Source organism: Sitodiplosis mosellana, unplaced genomic scaffold (genome assembly GCF_009176505.1).
Source record: "Sitodiplosis mosellana isolate CC-2019 unplaced genomic scaffold, AAFC_SMos_1.0 Smas_scaffold_47, whole genome shotgun sequence".
Lineage (NCBI taxonomy): Eukaryota > Metazoa > Arthropoda > Insecta > Diptera > Cecidomyiidae > Sitodiplosis > Sitodiplosis mosellana.
The window spans coordinates 470,918-490,197 of NW_022595289.1; the positions used below are offsets into that span (position 1 = coordinate 470,918).

At 34.5% G+C, this 19,280-nt stretch overlaps 1 protein-coding gene across 1 annotated transcript; it reads left to right on the forward strand.

The window, feature by feature from the left end:
- Positions 1-409: 409 nt before the first annotated feature.
- On the forward strand, positions 410-18,018 carry LOC129570150 (uncharacterized; the record flags this gene model as incomplete). Its single annotated transcript, XM_055449631.1, is given in 7 exon segments — positions 410-428; positions 2,461-2,577; positions 3,016-3,124; positions 8,283-8,387; positions 8,983-9,162; positions 12,565-12,714; positions 17,722-18,018. Coding segments are annotated over 5 exon segments (840 nt in total), but the record flags the coding sequence as incomplete, so codon positions are not given.
- Between the last annotated feature and the right edge of the window lie 1,262 nt (positions 18,019-19,280).

Here is a 19,280-nt window from a genome sequence, read left to right on the forward strand (position 1 = left end):
CTGCGCGTTAAGTTCCCACAATTATCATTTCATGCGTAGCCGCATCGAAAAGAGAGCGATATATGGATGTAATGGGGAGCATACAATCGGTGGTAAGACTCCATCTATCTCTTTCTTTGCGATTTTCGTGTGTAAAACGCAACCGATGGTACAGTTCCGATTACCACCATCAACGCAGTCGAAGAATGTAATTATTGACAAACGGCTGGGAAAATATTGACCCAATTTTCCATTGGGCGGACGACCCGTTTTCAATTTTTGCTAAAGTTTCCGCTTTTTTTTTCGTTCGAAAAATTATGAAAAAGAATCTAAAAAATGTTAAACTACATAAAATAGTGCACGTGAAATAATAATTTGTTATCCCCAATCCCCAACATAAAAAAAACACTTCTTTGTGCAATATATTGCGAAAAAAATGTGTTATTGAGGTAATACGAGAGTTCAAGTTGTGTGTTCAAGAAAAGTATTTCAAATGATAATTTGTAAATATTTAATTCATGATATTTTGATCAGAATTCGATTGTGCATCGATAAAGATATGGAAAATTGATATTCTCATATTCGTTATTTCCTTAATCGAAAGTGAAGTCATACATAGACGGCTCAATATTTTTCAGCATTGGGATACATCTTATCTGCGCCCGTTCAATGCAGCGATACGTGCAAAAAACAACAACAGTATGCATTCTGAAAGAGCGAAAAAAACTTCGCAATCAAATTCAAATTTAACCATTCTCTTCGCTAACAAAGTGAAGAAATATACACATTTGTAATATTTTCGAATCAGATTTAAAACCGCGATGCATATATGAAAATTATTTTTGCAATTTTCTCATTTAATAATATGTTGATTATTCAACTTGTACGCATAATTCTGTGGTGTTATTGTATGTGTGGAAAGTTTCTGTGAGTGAGTGAAAACTTTGGTCCTTGCGCACTTGCTTGACGTATTTATTGCCATCCATTCACAGAATCAGTATTCAATGAAACAGAAAACATATCCATAGTCGAGGCAAATGTGAAGCTAACAAAAAAGCTTTCAAGCAAGCGAGTGAGTGAGACAAGTCTATTTACTTTGCTTCGGAAAAGCTCTAAGTGAAGAAATATGTTTTGAATAAATTGCGAATTGTCGAAGCCTTTTCTATCACATGTTGACTCTGTCAGGAAAGATTTCAAAGCTACATACTATGAAGTTCAATAATTTTTACTCATTGAAACTCTACAATCGACAAAAACACAAACAATTTCAGTAGAAAATCCATAATTTTGTTGCTAAATACCCCGGTATTTTTATCAATGAATAAAAATACAAAAATCACATATCCGATAGACACTGTTCAAAAATGATAAACCAATTCGTTTGTTGATTGTACTCAACCATTTGAAGATGACTAAAACCTTTTTATATACTGATAGTGAGTTTATAGTTAAACAGGTAACGGAAAATTGTATTTTGGCCATATGTGATTGAAGTGGGTTTCATTTGAAATCTGTCACGCATTTCCAAAAACTTATCCTACTAAAACATTCTCTTCTTGGATTTTAAATAGAATCGGGGATTCAAAAAAGGTCTAATCTAGTTTTAAAAACAATCAGCGTGATTCTCAGACTGTCTATGAGTCAATGGATATGTGAGATTGTATAGTGAATGAGTTGACAGTGTTCAAAAAGCATGATTCGAACGTGGAATCAGTCCATCTCGTTCAGTTGAAATGAAGGCGCCCCTTCGCATAGTTCACAGTTAGGGTAGATTCTGAGATGACTTATGAGTGGGAGTGTCGAGTTGAATTACCTATTGCTTTGTCTAAGGACGCTTTTGGTAGCGTTAACAAACATATAGTTATGTTTCAGCTCGTGTGAGAAACAGTTTCGTTTGTCTCTATACTAACATTTTCGGCAGCAACTTTTTACTATGGCAAGGTGATTAAACTTAACCGCGTACACATTATTAATAACATTGAAATAAAAACAATGAAACAAGTTTTATTAGAGTGATTAGAATTGACCAATATCGGAGAGCACAGAAAATCGAATTATCTTGAAATAATGCGATATCAAGGTATCATTTCTAAAAAATCGTTTTAAATCGAAATAGCATACAATTTCAGGTCGATGCACAAGAAGTTAAGAGATAGGTCTATAGAATACTTTTAAATATTAATATTCAGACGGGATATGTCATAAAAATATCCGACATTTTTCACGCGTTGCGATGAGCGTACACATGTGCATGCTCGCTTCACTGTGTGTACGCCAACACATCACGAAGAGTGTTGAAAGAAAGAAGCACAACGTCGTTAGTGTGGAACTAGAACAAAAAAACTGCGATTCTGTATACATACTGTTCTTATTGAACTCTCAACACTAACGATGTGCTGCGCTGTTGTGTGAAGCGGGCATGAAAAATGTTCATTGAACCATGTATCAATCACTTCTTTCTATTGATCCTGTTCGTGCTAGAAGTAAAGCTGCTGTTAGCTTCTGAACTTCAGGTCATCATCTTTCATATTGAACGAAGCAATCTATTCAAGAAAAAACCCAAAATGGTTTCGGAAAAAAATCAATAGATGGCATTAGGTATTTGTATTTCAGGAGTGTATAACTCTATCTCAATAATATCTGACAACAAAAGACAACTATCCCATTTCTCTTACCAGAAACTCACAAATGATCAACTATAAACGAGCGGTTTCGGCTAATCCATTTTTTTCCTCAGCAACACATACATGCAGCTGATTTAACAACAGAAATGAGTTTCTCGAAAATCTCCGAACCTGAATTTTCTTCAATTTTTGACGAAGAATCGAGTAGTAATTTCAGTCTACATGTCTGATGATCAGACTCTGTCACTCGATTCTTCGTCAAAAATTGAAGAAAATTCAGGTTCGGAGATTTTCGAGAAACTTATTTCTGTTGTTAAATCAGCTGGATTAAAAACCGAATGCCCAAAGATGATCACGCCCAAAAATTCTATACTCGATTTATTTACATTTTATACATTTTGTTCTATTGTAGGATGTCATACGAGGGATCATCAACAAAAACTAGTAAAATGTTAGATTCACTAAATCTACAACTACGTGAAGCAGAAAAGAGGCGGGCAGATGCAGAACGTGCCCACCAGGTAAGACATAGCACGTTTTTCATAGAAATTCGCGGAGATATCTCAGGCGATATCAAGTATCTAGTATTTCTACTATTTCCAATGTTTACCCTTGATGACGGATTCTTGATACTTGGGAAATTTTTAAATGCCGTGCGACTTGAAAATACATTCATTCATTTACACCGCCAAGAACTGGCTGAATATTCAGTTTTGCAGGAAAATGATTGCAATAGTCATGAAAAACCTGATCTTTTCGTGTTTGTACAATATCACGGAGGACGGTAGTCCGACAAGTGACGCTCCATAGACTGTGCATTTCAAGCCAAATGTCAAAAATGCCAGTTTTTGCGTCACGACTATATAATACAGTAAATATGCTATTTTCCCAGGACACTATTTGAGACCCGGCGTGTTAGGTACCGTTCGAAAGGTCTTGGCCCCAATAGTCGGAAACACCATATCCCCCATGCCTAAAGTGTGGTCTAGACAAAAATATTTTGGTTGCAAAATTTCATTAAATTTTCAAATCTATACCCATATCCCATGAAGAGGGTACCCAGAGGGTGGTCTGAGATATCCAAGAGAAGCTCCACCTCGCCAACTTTCTAACGCCGGTCCAAGTGCTCCGATTGGTCCAAAAACGAAAAAGTTATGGGCATTGGCAGTTTGACCATGGTTTTCTATGAAAGTACCGATTTGGATGTGTCTTTGTATGTCCGTCTGTCTATACTTTTTTCGACCCCCCACAGATCCCGGTATGCATATGCCTAAGTTGTAGCTTGTGTCGGGGCACATCGAAACCCATCCTCGGATTGACATTTTCATTACAGGAGAGCTGGCTTTGGCTTCTCTAACCTGCATGTATACGATTTTTTCAAGTATTTATTTCGCACACTAGATCAACTCAGACGCCCATCGGGCAAAGTCGGCTCGTAATCATTTGAGAAGACCTTCAGAAAGTTTCATACACACATGCTAATGTTTATGTGATATAAAAGAAAAAAGTCGATTTTTATGAAAAATCGACCCCCTTAAATTTCACTCCAAAGGTGATTTCTCAAAAATGAGTCCGACAATTTTTACCAAAAACTGAGCGTTTGTAGCAGGCTACCATACCAACAAAATGGCATATGCCATATATCCGGGAAAATTCGTATTTCGAAGTTCTGGGCATCGGCGATTCACCAATGAACGGAATTTGTACGAAGAGTCGCATTCTACGATGAAATTGCTGTCAAAAATACGCATCGACTGGCTGAAAAAGGCTCACAAGAGGCCATATCCGCTCAATTTTCGACGAGCAACTGACTAAAAGTGGTAAGAATGCGATCTGAGGCAATTTCGTGGTCGAAAAATAGGTCGGATTGAAGTGAATTTTTCAACTTGCTCTTTTTCACTGAAAATGATATTTTTGTTCGTGAAATATACCTCTAACGTCGTTTTAGTCTTAGAAAACTGCTATTTTTCGTAAAAATAATGGATGTCTACCAACACCTAAATACCCAGTTCGTTGTCATTTTGGTCATAAGCAAACATTTTTGCATGTATGAAATTGGAATAAAAATGCATTTCCTAGAACTTTGGTTGTTGTAAAATAATATTTTCCAATGAAATTATGAGAATCCACAATCATTTCAACATAACATGAAATTTAATCACATTTTACCGCATTTTGAATGTGCAATTAGAGGACAATGGGACTTTTTCAATGGTAGTGGAAATTTGCAATCTTTAGAGTTTGTGAAATTTGGATGCAAATGTGTTACCCAAAAAATTGCAATTTCCCAATAATAAGACCTTAAAATAGACATACTTCTGGTGAAAATGTATTTTTCCCGAAAATATTTGCCCTACAAAAGTAGTCTAGACGAGGTTGAAATGGACTTTTACAAGGCAAAATTCTAAAAGCTTGACAAGAAAACTAAATTTAAAAGTCGTGACGCAAGATATTTTTCCTTATTGTGCGTAAATTTTCACAATAATGAATGCGAAAACCATTTTTGAACTTCGTTTCCAGTGATAAAACAGCATCATGGCGTCATTTAAAATGATATCAGTCTTTTTGAGTGGTGAATCCACGCACAGGAGCGCCACTCCATTTTAACCTCGTCTAGAGGATTTTCATCTTATAGGGTATACAGTAGATAAACTTGACAAAACTTAATTTGTTTCCATCCGCAACCTATGCATAACACTAACAAAACAAAGTAAAATACGAATTTGCGATGAGCTCATTCAGTGAAGTTTATTTCAATTCGTTTACGTCGTTAGACGCACTCATGAAAGCGGCTGAATGAACTCATCAATAATGTTCTGTAATTAAAAACAATTTTTTTTACTTATAAAATTGATGTTTATCACCTGCTACGCTCTCACAAATATCAATTTTGCACATTCGTGACATTTTTATTCTTTTTGTATACTTTATTAACAAATATAAGAAAGATGCAATAGTTTGCAGTAAACATTGAACGATCTGAGTCACAACTTTTGACATTTGTTTCGCAGCGCTAGAAGTGAGCTGTCAGACGCTTATATGCAGTACCTGTGTTTCCATCACATACAAATAATAGGTCAAAGCAGCCACCAACTCAATAGATGGCTATATCACAGTCAATGTAGCTATAATTAAAAAAAAAATATGTAAAAAATCACAGTTATCAATGTTTCTATGCAAACTTTTCAGTATTTTATATTAAATATTTGGCTTTGCTCGTTGCGTACCGATGTGATGGAGCGAAAATGAAATCAAAGAAATGTCTAGTCACATTAATATCGCCAATATTTGGATTGTCATATGATTTCACAATATTGCATAGTGATTTTGCTGTGGAATATTATATCTTATATCTTTTAAATTTCACAGCAATCTTCATTTGTTCATTCAGCGCCAAGTGCTGGCTGTGTCATCTTAGTTTTGGCAGGAAAATATATTGCTTTCAAATTCCTTATTGGGTCTGTGAATTAATAATGTTCGCTTTTTTTTCTTCAAAAATTTGAATGTTCATTCTGAAAAAATGGTACAATATTTTTCCATCAGGGTAATGGCTATCCATCTCAACAAAATAACGGTACTTTTGACACTATTAAGGATCGATCCATTTTTCTTGTTATTGAAAAAAAGCGAACCGTTCTCCACTTAGGTGATTTAGAATCATCTGAAACAAGTGGTAGTCAAAAGGCATCATATCTAGAAAATACAGTGGGGGATTAGCGGGTATTCATATTCAACTGCTTTTTAGAAATTTTTGACCTGTTGGGTAAAAAATCACTCAAAAATGTTGCCTCGGAAAACCAAAACTTTTTTGGGGCATTATGCAAATTTTACAATTCTGCTGTCAGAAATTTTTTCACCTTCGCATAACGGACCATAGGTATTTCCCCCACCCTTACATATATGGTCACGGTCATCGTCAGTAACGTCCCGTTCGTACGCATATTTTTGCTCATATCTCTTCAAAAAAATAAATAAAACCCATAGTTACTTCAGTGCATATGATAGAGCTTCCCAAGACTAATAATTAAAAGTTTTAAAGTTTTGTCTATCACTTGTGATCACGGAGTTATTAAGGTTTAAAGTTGTCAGTAACGTCACATAATTTTGGAAGTGATTTTCGGAGTTATTTCGCATTTTCGAAAAAAAGACGTACTTAGCAATGTATTTTTCGGGTCATCTATATATGAATGGGCAAGCGGAATAATGAAACGCAATTCTTTTGTAAAATGAAAAGCCCCTGAAATTTTTTTACAGTAAAAGTGCTCCACAAAAGTATTGTCTGAATAAACGACACGTGAATTTGTTTTCATGCAAAAAAATTCATGTACCACTTTTACTGAATTTTTTTTTTACGAGGCGGTTCAAATTCACTGCGATATTGTCGATCATTAAACGTCAAACCAACAACGCCACACATTTTGACGGGAACTACATTGATGAGTGTATTCAATGCAGTGTCAAACATAGTCGTCGTTGTGTTGTGTGGTGAAATAATAATTATTATTTGAATTTTAAATAAATAAAAAGGTTTCGATTCTCTCAAATAAAATTGTGCAAATATGCCACTGGCACACAAGACAAAAAAATTGCTTTCTTTCCAAGGGCAAACATTAAAGTCTGGGGACAGTTTAACAGTTTTTTTAGTTTTGATTAGATGAAATCAATTTGAAACCAATGCCATCGCTAAAATACGCAAAACCGAAAACTTCGCCGGTCAAAAGTTAATGTCGAAAATTCTTCATATGGGGAGAAAATCAATTCAAATTTTCATCAACGAAATTTTCAAATAGACAACATATTGATGGTTTTTTATGAATTGAATAAATTTCTAAGGACCAACTGCACTCATTGAGTTTCAGTTTGAAACCGTTTTCACAGTTGTAATATCGAAAACAACGAATGTCAGTTTTGTTGTTGAAAGTATTTTTGGTACGTGGTTTTCCAATTTTCTTTCGAGTTTCTCCTATGTTGCTTATATGAATTCGTCTAATCGTTGAAGATCTGTCCTAAATTGTTGGCGAGATTTGCACGAATTGTATATATATCCCGAAATTTCCGAGCCCGCCCGACCCGAAATGATCCGAAGCCCGACGGGCGCCCGAGTTCCGAAAATTCCGTATAGCCCGAGAACCCGTGCTCGGGTTTTTCCGGTAGTCGGGACAAATTCTCAATTTCGAGCGGGGGCAGCGGGCGGGTCTCGGGCATATTTCGAAGTGATTCGGGCGGGCCTCGGGCCAATTTTTCGGCCCGCTTTCGACCTCTGGTCCACAGCGTATTCTTCTTCACCGACATTTTTGCATTTTTTGGTTGGAAAACTCTCGGAAAAAAGTTCTCTGGTTTGAAATTTTTCCCAATTTCTCACAGTAGTGCTTTTCCGAGAGTTTTCCAACCGAAAAATGTCGCTGAAAAAGAATACGCTGCGTATTCTTATTCAATTTTCTTTTGATTTTTTTTATTGAAAAAATTTAAAAAAATATTCGGACGTCCGAGAAATTTCAAAAAGTTCGGACAAAATCCCTTGTCCGTCCGTCCGTCCGAAATTCGGACATTCGGTTAAAATATTTCGGTTTTCGGACGGACGGACACCAATGTCCGAATTTTTGTCCGTTTCCGTTGACACCTCTAGAACAGGTCAATTTCTTGTACTTTTTCATGATTTAATTTACGTTTTCTGTTTAGGAAGCTGTTGAACAACTACACAATGCTGCGTTAGGCTTGAGTGGAGGACGACCCTTAGAGAGTATGGAAACTATGAAATCTCGCGCACGAGAGCTAGAAAAAAAGGTATATTCGATATGAATATTAGGATTTTCTGAATATATGAACATTTTGAGTAATTTAAATAATTCATTTGCCGATTGTACGGTTGAGTTGAAAATCGCAAATTAGTTCATATCTCAAAAACTAAATGTGTTATTAGAATACGGTAAAAAGTTGTAGTTGGTTGACACCGAATTGGGATTTCCAAAAAGAAAAATGACTGGGATGATGTTTGGTTTAATGCCATCTTGTAGTAGGAAGTATTTTGCAATTCAAATATGTCTAAATGTAGGTGTTATTGGTTGCTTTCATTGATAGTTGATATATAAGTATACTGTACTTGCAAAAGGTCAATGACCTACGCGACGAGTAACCTCTGCGTTACTCCCCACTCAAATTCATACTGTACTTATATATAAGTTTCATAGTTCAGCGTTCTACATCAAGGTGTCACTCAAAGATAGTATGTGCATATACAATACATGCTCCATATAAAAACATTGGCAAATTTTCTCATTGGGATTTCAGACGATAGAAAAGGAGAAAGAAAATTCAATTTTTAATAGAGTGAATTTTTGTGCACTATTGTCATTATATTATAAAAAAACAATTCCAACAGGTTGCTTTGGAGACTGTTCGATGTGAAGAACTGCAATTGGAATTGTCAGCAGCACTTAAATCAAAATATTCATCAGATCCAGTTAATCGACATCAGAAACCACAAATCGGCAATAGCGGAGCAAATACAGCAACAATCACATGGGCACCAGCACACACTCATTCTTCACAACATCATAAGGTGATTGATCTAAATATATTCAATCATAATATTGAATATTTCTTTGATCTCACTCTCTTTGAGATATATTAATCACATACACTAACGAAAGTGGTTGCAATTCTGCAAAATAATTTTTTCTGTAGCTACACCTTTTCAATAATAATAATAAGCAAGACCTTTTCAATAATAATAAAAATGATAACAGTTGGAAAACACCAAATATCGAAACAGAAATGTTATCAACAAAGTTAAATCATTCTTCTTTATATACCCCCGGTAACTTCCAAATGGCGCCTATTATGTTTTAAGACAATCAAATTGTCCATTGGTGTTTTAGGAAAAAAACTAAAAAGTAGCCAAACGCCGGCAATTTTTTTTTTCAAAGAAAAAATTAACCGTACCATCAGAAATTTGTGCCATTTTCCATAAGGCGTCTTGAATGGTAAAGATCTTGTAGCGCCTTTCAATGTAAAAATAATACATGTGGATGATGGCGCTCGGGTGTAATCTGTTCTTTATATTTTGAAAGCTATCTATAGACTAGATGATGAATTTCTAGCGTGTTATATATTATTATTATATTGAACTATAAGAACAACCGCAGAGTCGTAGGTTTTTATAATTACCAAAATAATCAATAACTAAATGAATAATAACAACAAAAAAAGATATGTCTGTACGTACTGTATTGAGTTTAATACACACTGTGCTCGAGTAGAAAAATATATTTTTGAATTGATCAATATAAAATTATTTATGGAATTGTAAATAATAGATATACAATTTGAAGCGTTGAGTTGGAAAGATCCCATTGTAAAATTTTATTCAAAATACCAAATATGGACTCAACGCATGGGAAAAGATGAATATGGAAAACATGAAACATTAATATCAAAATGGACAATTTTGGCATAAAATTTAAAGGGCTAGCATATCCGCTAGGTATCGTTTCAGTCGGTTGATATTGAACCAAAAAAAAACAAGTTCTCAGTGCTTTCAGCGCTTCAAACAAAACCGTTATGAATCTGACTTTTTTCATACAAAATAATCCAAAAATATTTTATAATAAAGAAAAGGTAGAATAAAGTTGTAAATTCAATTTCTCAACACACAGTTTATTTGCATCAATAAAACTTAGAAAAACTACAATTATTTCACTGCAAACGATTTCCACTTGAAATTTGAAACAACAACACACTTGTCACTTTTCAATATGGCGAATGGATTGTTGCAACGGATTTTAGTTAGATGTCGCTGTTAGTTTCGAAGTTTCAAACTTCAAATAGGAATCGTTTGCAATGGAATAATTGTTGTTTTTCTAAGTTTACTGATGCAAATAATAATTTTTTATAAACTGTGTGTTGAGAAATTGAATTTACAATTTTATTTTACCTTTTTTTTATTCGAAGATTTTTTTTATTGAAAAAAGTCAGATTCATAACGGATTTGTTTGCGGCGATGGCAGCGATTCAAGCGGCCTTTTAAATTTTATGCCAAATTTCATAGTTCGATTGTTAAACATCTTTAAAAAAGATCATTTCCAAATAAGAATGTAATATAAACCACGAAATGATTGTTTTAAACGTCATGTACAAATGTACATTCAAAACTTGCTACATTAGCAAATTTCGCCATTTCTGAATAAAAGATGTGCAAATTTACGCCGACGTCATATTAATATGTTCATCCATTGTTGAATCGAAATTTGGAAAAACAAAAAACTACTTATTCTGGTATAAGGATGTTTGTCTCTTCAATTATTTTCAGATTTTCGATGTCACCGCTGCATCACAGCGCCATTTGATTTCACACCGCTGCATCACAGCCACAATTATTGTTCTTATGTAGATCTAGATGGTTTTGGGATTGTTACAGAGGAAGTACAAAAGATAATTTGTCACAAACTGTATTCGACAAACGACTTTCAACATAATCAACAATACATTATTATTTCAATTCATGCCAGAATAAGCAGTTTTTCGCTTTTGCAATTTGGGTTTATTGACTTGTGTCAATTCCTTCAAAATATCTATTATCGAGTATTGATATAGTATATTTCTTCCAGTAAAAATTCGGTTGAAATAATAGTCCAAGCCTATTGTGGAGTTCGTGTCTCTTTTAATGAAATTTTAAGTAGATATTCTTCTACCTTACACACCAAACATGTTGGTTTTAAACTTTAGAACCGCAGTATGACATTTGGCACTAAAATCCAAGGTGCGGAAATAGTACGAAATTTCAAAAATGCCGCGTATTTTAGTTAGAAAAAAAACTCCACTTTACATTGATTTGCTATATACCTCAGTGGCGCTAGTATCGTGAATGGGAGAAATTGACAGCTCTTCTTCCGAAACCTGCTAAAATCCGTTAAAATGTTACTTTTGCGGACTAAAAAAAGTGTACAAGTACTAAAGAACTGTGTTCCATTTTGGGCCATATGGCGTATATCAATGAGACCTATACCAATGGATAGGGGTAGCTAGTATAACAATAATATATGGGTTTCCTGGCCCTAAGTTGTGAGCGGGAGGTTTTATTGGGGTTTGAAGTTAGTACTGGATTTGGGGTAGTTAAATTCAATCGTTCTTTGAAGATAAGGCTAAAAAATCGGAGTTTCAATATTATAGGGGTCAATCTTTGGAAAGCGATTCACAGTCTTTGGAGTGATCGGATCGACGCTTGTGGTTATAGTTGAAGATTTCAATCACATAAGCGTATGCATGCCCAATAATTAAGTAGCCCTTCGCGCAAACCGTATAAATCCTATGCTAGCGTGTATATATTGACCGCCCAACGTGTGTTGTATGACCACTAGAGGCAGGCCGAATGTTGTCGTCAGTATGGAATTCAATTTCACCCCTATTTTATGGTTGTTTTGGTTTTTTTTCTTCAATTATTTACCTCTATTTCATCCTAGACTTGGAAGGCAGCCCCAACCAAAGTGCCAATCGATTCTTTACAAAGTTTCCCTCTAAAATGGCTCTTTATTCATAAAAAATGCATGTTTAGTGAAAATTACCCCAAATCCAGTACTAACTTTACAGTTACTATAAAAAAAATCGCTCACAACTTAGGATCGGGAAACCCATATATTATTGTTACACTAGCTACCCCTATCCATCGGTATAGGTCCCATTGATATACGCCATATGGCTTAAATCTTATACAAAACGGCACACGGTTCTTTAATATTTAAACTTCAGATGCATTTATTATAGTACTTCGGTAAAAAAAAATTTGGTCCAAATGGTTTAAGTGAACGGATTTTAGTGTCAAATCGTAATATTGTTAGATTCACTGTGTTTACTGTTGTTGAATTTTTGTTATTCTAGTTGAAATCATGTCATCATACATCTTTTTGATTTCAAGCGACACATGAAAAAATAATGCAATTTATCTATTTTAATATCTTTTATTTAGCATGACCTGCCAAATCATCATCTCGATCATCAAAAAACTCTTTCATCATTACCGACAAATTCAGACAATAGTAAATTAGGCCATGGTATCATGAGTGGAACTGTAGGTGTTGCGAGTGAAATAGACCGGATAATGGCAAAGATTGAGCAGGCACGTATTAAATAACAACTGTAAATCTCTTCCCTTGTATCATATATGATATATCAATGGAACCTTTATGGCTATTTCTCGTGCCAACAACGAATAAAGAATTGGGATATCGATTTTGTGGGAACATTTCAGAGATTACGACCGGAAAAACTACAAAAAATCAAAATAACAACACTTTATATCCGAAATTGTTATGATTACGAAGTTTGTAGTGACAAATCTCCTGAAATCAGCGTTCAAAGTTCATGAACGCAGACAAAATTTGCGCTCGTTTGACTGAAATGCCTTATCGTTGAAACCTCTTTTGTCATGAAAACATGCTTTTCCATTTATTCCCTATTATTTCCAATTAAGGGAAAACATTATGTCTCCATTGCTATAAAGTTGAAAGAACTTCTTTTCTTTACGCCATATTTTCGGTTAGAATATACATATATATCGTTTTTATATATGAAAAAAAAAATCATATATGAAAAATTTGCAGTCAACATGGTTGAATATGGTATAATGATTGATTATTAATAGAATGTAAAAAAAAACAGTGAAAACGCATAAAATAATTGTGGTTGTATCTGTCATTTTCACATTCTTGGCCACAGCAGTGAAACGATCTATCTCTCACCTTTCACTCACTTATTACCATCATTGCTTTGTGACATCCACGTAATGTTATCGTTTGTGTAATTTTTATCTCATATTTGAATTAATGATGGCAAAAACCATACATTTGGATTTTTGCGAAGTGTATCCATACACTAAATCATTTTTCATTTTTTCCTCGTTTCATATAAAATATTGTGTCGATGAGAATAAAATCAGGATGGCAGATATATTTAAAAAAAATTTGTTTCTTAACTAATCGACATGTGTAACTATTGGCCATCATGATGATTCTGTATACGTTATTGCTCTGCTGTGTGGTGATTTTATATCACGAAAACGTATCCCACAGCAAAGTGTATACAATTCTTATAAAATTACTGTGCTTCAAACGGTAATGGTCATATTCTTCCAAATTATTGATACAAGTTGCACATTTAGCGAAAGTAACTGAAAATAAACAACATAAATTATCGCTTAACTCGCGTCCGCTGTTAAGATTTCTTTCGAAAAGCATAGAGGCGAAGTTCTATGAAAAATTAAAAACTTATCATTAGGGTGGATCGATTTTTAAAATCGCAACAAAAAAAAACCCTGGGTGCGCGTTCGATTTGGCACCTCAAAAGAAGAAACTTTTGTTCTGGGACATATGCCGAAAAGTCTATTCCCACAATCCCCACTCAATTTTTATCTGGATCATTTTTTGATGACTTTTTCAGACAATTTGTTGAAATATCTCGAAAAATACCCCCTTTTCTTGCATTCAAACTATCATATTTGGATTTATCGCGAAAAATTACATAGAAATAAGTCCATTTGAAACCATTTCAACGCGATTTTGTCGCCTTCGTAGGTCAAAAATCGTCCAAGTATCCATTTTTTGGCTACTTTTCCGCAAAAACTGACCTCTGGACCCTCAAAAAACCTCAAATGCATGGCCAAAATTGACTTTATTTAGTCTAATTTTTGACGAGGAATTCAAATCTTATCAATAGATGCACATAAAATAGTGATTTGGTGGCTTGAGAGGCTCAAATATACTCGAAAATGGCCAAAAAGTCGCCATTTTACGCTTGTTATAGCCAAACAAGTCCATTTTTTTTTTCGAATTTGAAACATCTGAAAAGCTATTTCTACTTGATTTTTGACGTAGAATTGATTTCCGCCTTCATTTGTATAGATTTATGTGATTTTTGTGTCGTAAACTGCGACAAAAAAAAACTTTCCACCAAGACACCAACCATGAAATGTGGATACTTGGAATTTTTTTGAACAAAAGTCGATTTTTCAAGATTTGAAATTGAACCAACCGAATATGAGCCCAGAAATATATGAACACATCACTTGATCTGGTCATATGGGCACTCAAAATGTTTGTGAGGGATCACACTAGAAGTTTAAAGGCAGTAAAGGCAGAAATTGTTTGCTCAGTGAGGTAATATCACTGTTAAACCGAAGCTCATGGGCGTAATTTCCTCATTTTGCTTAAAATAGACGCAGTTTACGACACAAAAATCACATAAATCTATACAAATGAAGGCGGAAATCAATTTTACGTCAAAAATTAAGTGGAAATAGCTCTTCAGATGTTTCAAATTCGAAAAAAAACGGACTTGTTTGGCTATATATAGCGTAAAATGGCGACTTTTTGGCCATTTTCGAGTATATTTGAGCCTCTCAAGCCACCAAATCACTATTTTATGTGCATCTATTGATCAGATTTGAATTTCTCGTCAAAAATTAGACTAAATAAAGTCAATTTTGGCCATGCATTTGAGGTTTTTTGAGGGTCCAGGGGTCAGTTTTTGCGGAAAAGTAGCCAAAAAATGGATACTTGGACGATTTTTGACCTACGAAGGCGACAAAATCGCGTTGAAATGGTTTCAAATGGACTTATTTTTATGTAATTTTTCGCGATAAATCCAAATATGATAGTTTGAATGCAAGAAAAGGGGGTATTTTTCGAGATATTTCAAGAAATAGTCTGAAAAAATCATCAAAAAATGATCCAGATAAAAATTGAGTGGGGATTGTGGGAATAGACTTTTCGGCATATGTCCCAGAACAAAAGTTTCTTCTTTTGAGGTGCCAAATCGAACGCGCACCCAGGGTTTTTTTTTGTTGCGATTTTAAAAATCGATCCACCCTACTAATCATTCCTACTTCTTGCTATAATCAAAAGGTCTATGTCTATATTCCGTTCAGTTTGCGTCCAGCTCCCATGGAATCCGATAGAATCCAAAATCTGAACAATAGGATTTTAGAAGATTTCGATAGGAATTCAGATTTGATAAAAATTCATCAGTATTTCCACCCTCCAAAAGTTTCGGTGAAATCGCACAATAAAATCATAAGAAACTACTTCACAGCTACTTTAAAAAAAAACGTCAAATTTACACTAATAGCGGACGCGGGTCAAAAGAAACTTAATATAAAGATTTATTTTTTATTTATTTATTAATTTTAATAACATCGCCAAAAACTGGCTGAATATTAAGTTTTGCGGGAAAATGACTCCAAGAGTCATGAAAACCCTGATCTATTTTTGTTTGTACAATTTAGGGTATACAGTGGATAGTTTGATTTTACACAAATATTGGTACTCGACTAGTTAAAAAAAATACTGTTTTTGACCAAATAAGAAAATGTTTGTAGGAGGCCCTTGTAGGAGGCCTAAATTAAACGTACGAAATGAAAGCTTCCTGGCCTAGGCCAGTTGAAGCTTTAAACAGTGTAGTTTCGGCCCGAGTGACAGCAAAAGTCATCATTCAATTTATCAAAGAAGTGATAAATTCAAGAGAAGTTTTACGTCTTATCTTAACAGGTCCCAATTGGTAGTTTTGAATTTACAACTCATGTCGAGACCAAGAGTTTCAAACAATTTAAATTGAACTACGCCTGAACATTGATTAAACTTAATTAGTTTCCATTACATACAAATAATAGGTCACAACATCAATCACTAACTCAATGGATGGCTATATCTATGGGTGAGATTGAGAGTGGAGTATGTTCTTTCTTCGATTTATATTTTTGAAAAGGCGAGTATGTTTTCTGATGATTCTGTTGGCGTTAAAGTAGAGTACGTTATAGTACCGTCTAGCCTCTGCGGTCTTCACGGTTTTCGCGCAATTGATAGGAGTTAACAACATGGAGTCTTCGGCAAAGTTGTAGTACTCGAGGTCTTCTATAACATTGCTCAAGACATCTATCTCTTATCTCTTATCAGTTGCGCGCAAATCGCGCACATAAAAAAGCAAATTTTATATAGAACTTTTTTTTTTAATCATTTTTCGCGCTTTTCGCGGAACTGATAAGAGATAAGAGATACTTGATTTCAGCAATGTTATAGAAGACCTCGAGTGTTACAACTTTGCCGAAGACACCAAGTTGTTATGTCTTATCAGTTCCGCGGAAACCATGGAAAACCGCGGGGACCCGCCAAAAATGAGCATACTCGCCTTTAACCATTTTTGAGTCGAAAGAAACTTACTCTTCTCTTTCATAACAAAGTCAGTGAAACATACACTACTCTCAATCTCACCTATAGATATCACATTCAATGTTGCTATAATTACAAAATAAGTGTAAAAAAGAGATTTTGAAGTTTTGAAACAATTTCTTAATTTTGATGAATTTAAGCAAATGGGCGGTTATCATAAAAACCCGCTTTGCACTTGCAGACTAGGGGAATATCACGCTTAAATTATTTCAAATATTTCAAAAAAATCCAATTTATCTCTAAGAATCTGTCGTATGAAATATGGTGGATATTTATGAATACGGCGGAATATTGTGGATTTTTGTGATTATGAATGATATTTAAATGTATTTATTCGTATTTAATGCAAAAAATCTCAAATATCTCCAAAATCCACAAAAATCTGATTTATTTATTCGAAATATTTGAAAATATGTCATACAACTAATGTTTATTTCAAATATCTCAAATATCTCACAAGATTCAGGAGCGTGATATTCCCCTAGCTTGCAGATAAACATAAATATTCAATGAAAACAGTAAACTTTCAATCGTAGGACGATCCTTTCAAGTTCGCTGAAAACACAACGTCTGCTAATTGGTTGTATCATTGAATATACAAAGAATAAGAGATATGCTTCATTTTTTTTTTAAATATATCTGAAATCCGACAGGATCAACACAATACTAATCGAAATTTAATCAACTTTCAGAAGAATAGATAAGTTACATTTTATTTTTTGACGAATGAAGATAGATTTTTTAGTTTTGCATTTCGTAGATTTTCAATGCTAAGATCTCAGTTTCACGTTTATGTTATAAAAATAAATATGAACTATTTTTAAATATACAATCATATTTTGCAAGTGAATTGCAATTTCAACCCATAATAATATGAAGAAAAACAACATGTAATTGTAAAACAGGACAACCGAATCTTGGCAGAGCTGGATTATCCGCGCACCACCGGATCAGGAGCAACAACAACATCGGTTATAGGTCCTAGCGTTTACTCAATAACGAATGCGGTTGTTACAAGTCCAAGTAGTCATGTTTTAAACAATATGGACTGTACACTGGGAATCACAGGAAATATGGCACCGGCAAGTAATGTCGCTGATATCGCCAGCTCAACACTCGGCCATGTCTCATGGGCTGGGCCACGTTTGACGACAACAAATGCACAACAACAAATCAACAACATGATGCCATCTATATCTCAGGTGTGATATTTATTTATGATATGGGAGTGGAAGGTTTTTGCAATTAGTTTCACAACGTTCTTTATATAAAAGTAGAGCTCTTACTCTCTTGATTTACTAAATAATAATTTTATTTATATATGTAAGTAGGTATAAACTTACTCTAAAAGTTAGTGAACGAAAAATCCAAGTCATAGAGATTAACACTATGTTTGTCCCTGAAATACAAGTAAAACTAACAAAAACCAAAGAAAAAAATGGAATTTGGTGCCGTTCGATAGCTTAAACCTTTAGATACACACCAGTGAAATTTCATATACTTATATGTGTAAGCATGTGTTAGATACTACCTCCCACACACACATGTGCGTTGCCTGTCCCTCGGGCATATAATGCCCGTAATGTGTTTTTTCATGGAAACTTGGCCGTGATAAGAGATATTCACAAAGTTATAGAAGACCTTCAGTACTACAACTTTGCCGAAGACAGATAAGTATCTCTTATCAGTTACGCGCAATACAACTTTGCTGAAGACAGAAGTCACTTATCTCATATCAGTTCCGTGAAAAATGAGAAAGCGAATATTCGCGTTTTCGCGGTTTTTCGCCTATTTCGCGGAACTGATAAGAGATAAGCGATATCTCTAGCAAATTTGTAGAGCAAGTTGAGTACTACAACTTTACTGAAGATACCAATTTGTTATTTTATTTTGTTCAACACCACCAAGCTCTGGCTGAATATAATAGAGGTTTAAATAAGTGTTTGGACGGAAGAGAGTGCAATTACATCAATTTATAATAATTTATACCGATTTAGTACAACTTTCAGTTCTCGCCTCGTTAAAAACCTCGCTGTTTTCATAAATTATGCAGTATTCACAAAAGTAGGCACATGAAAACAAAAACATAGAAATACAACCAAGATGGAAATGCTTGATAGTAGTTAGATCGAAAACGGTCCAGAATAACCTTTGGTAAATGTTTCCAAAGGGACAAAGGCTATGTGAAGCGCTTAGTTTTACATTTTAATTGGGGCTCTAGGACAGCAAAAGTCGTCACTCAATTTATACCGGTGGATAAATTGACGAGAAGTTTTACGTCGGTTTGGGCAGGTCCATGTTGGCTGCAGAGTGCTTTGAATTTAACAATTGGCCGTGATTTGAAGCGTATAAGGAGCATTTGATGCTAATATGAAAATAATTCAAAATTGATTTTAAAACTGAAATAATAATAGCTCGTCAACTCAATGGATGGCTATGACAAAGATCAATATCCAAATTTACA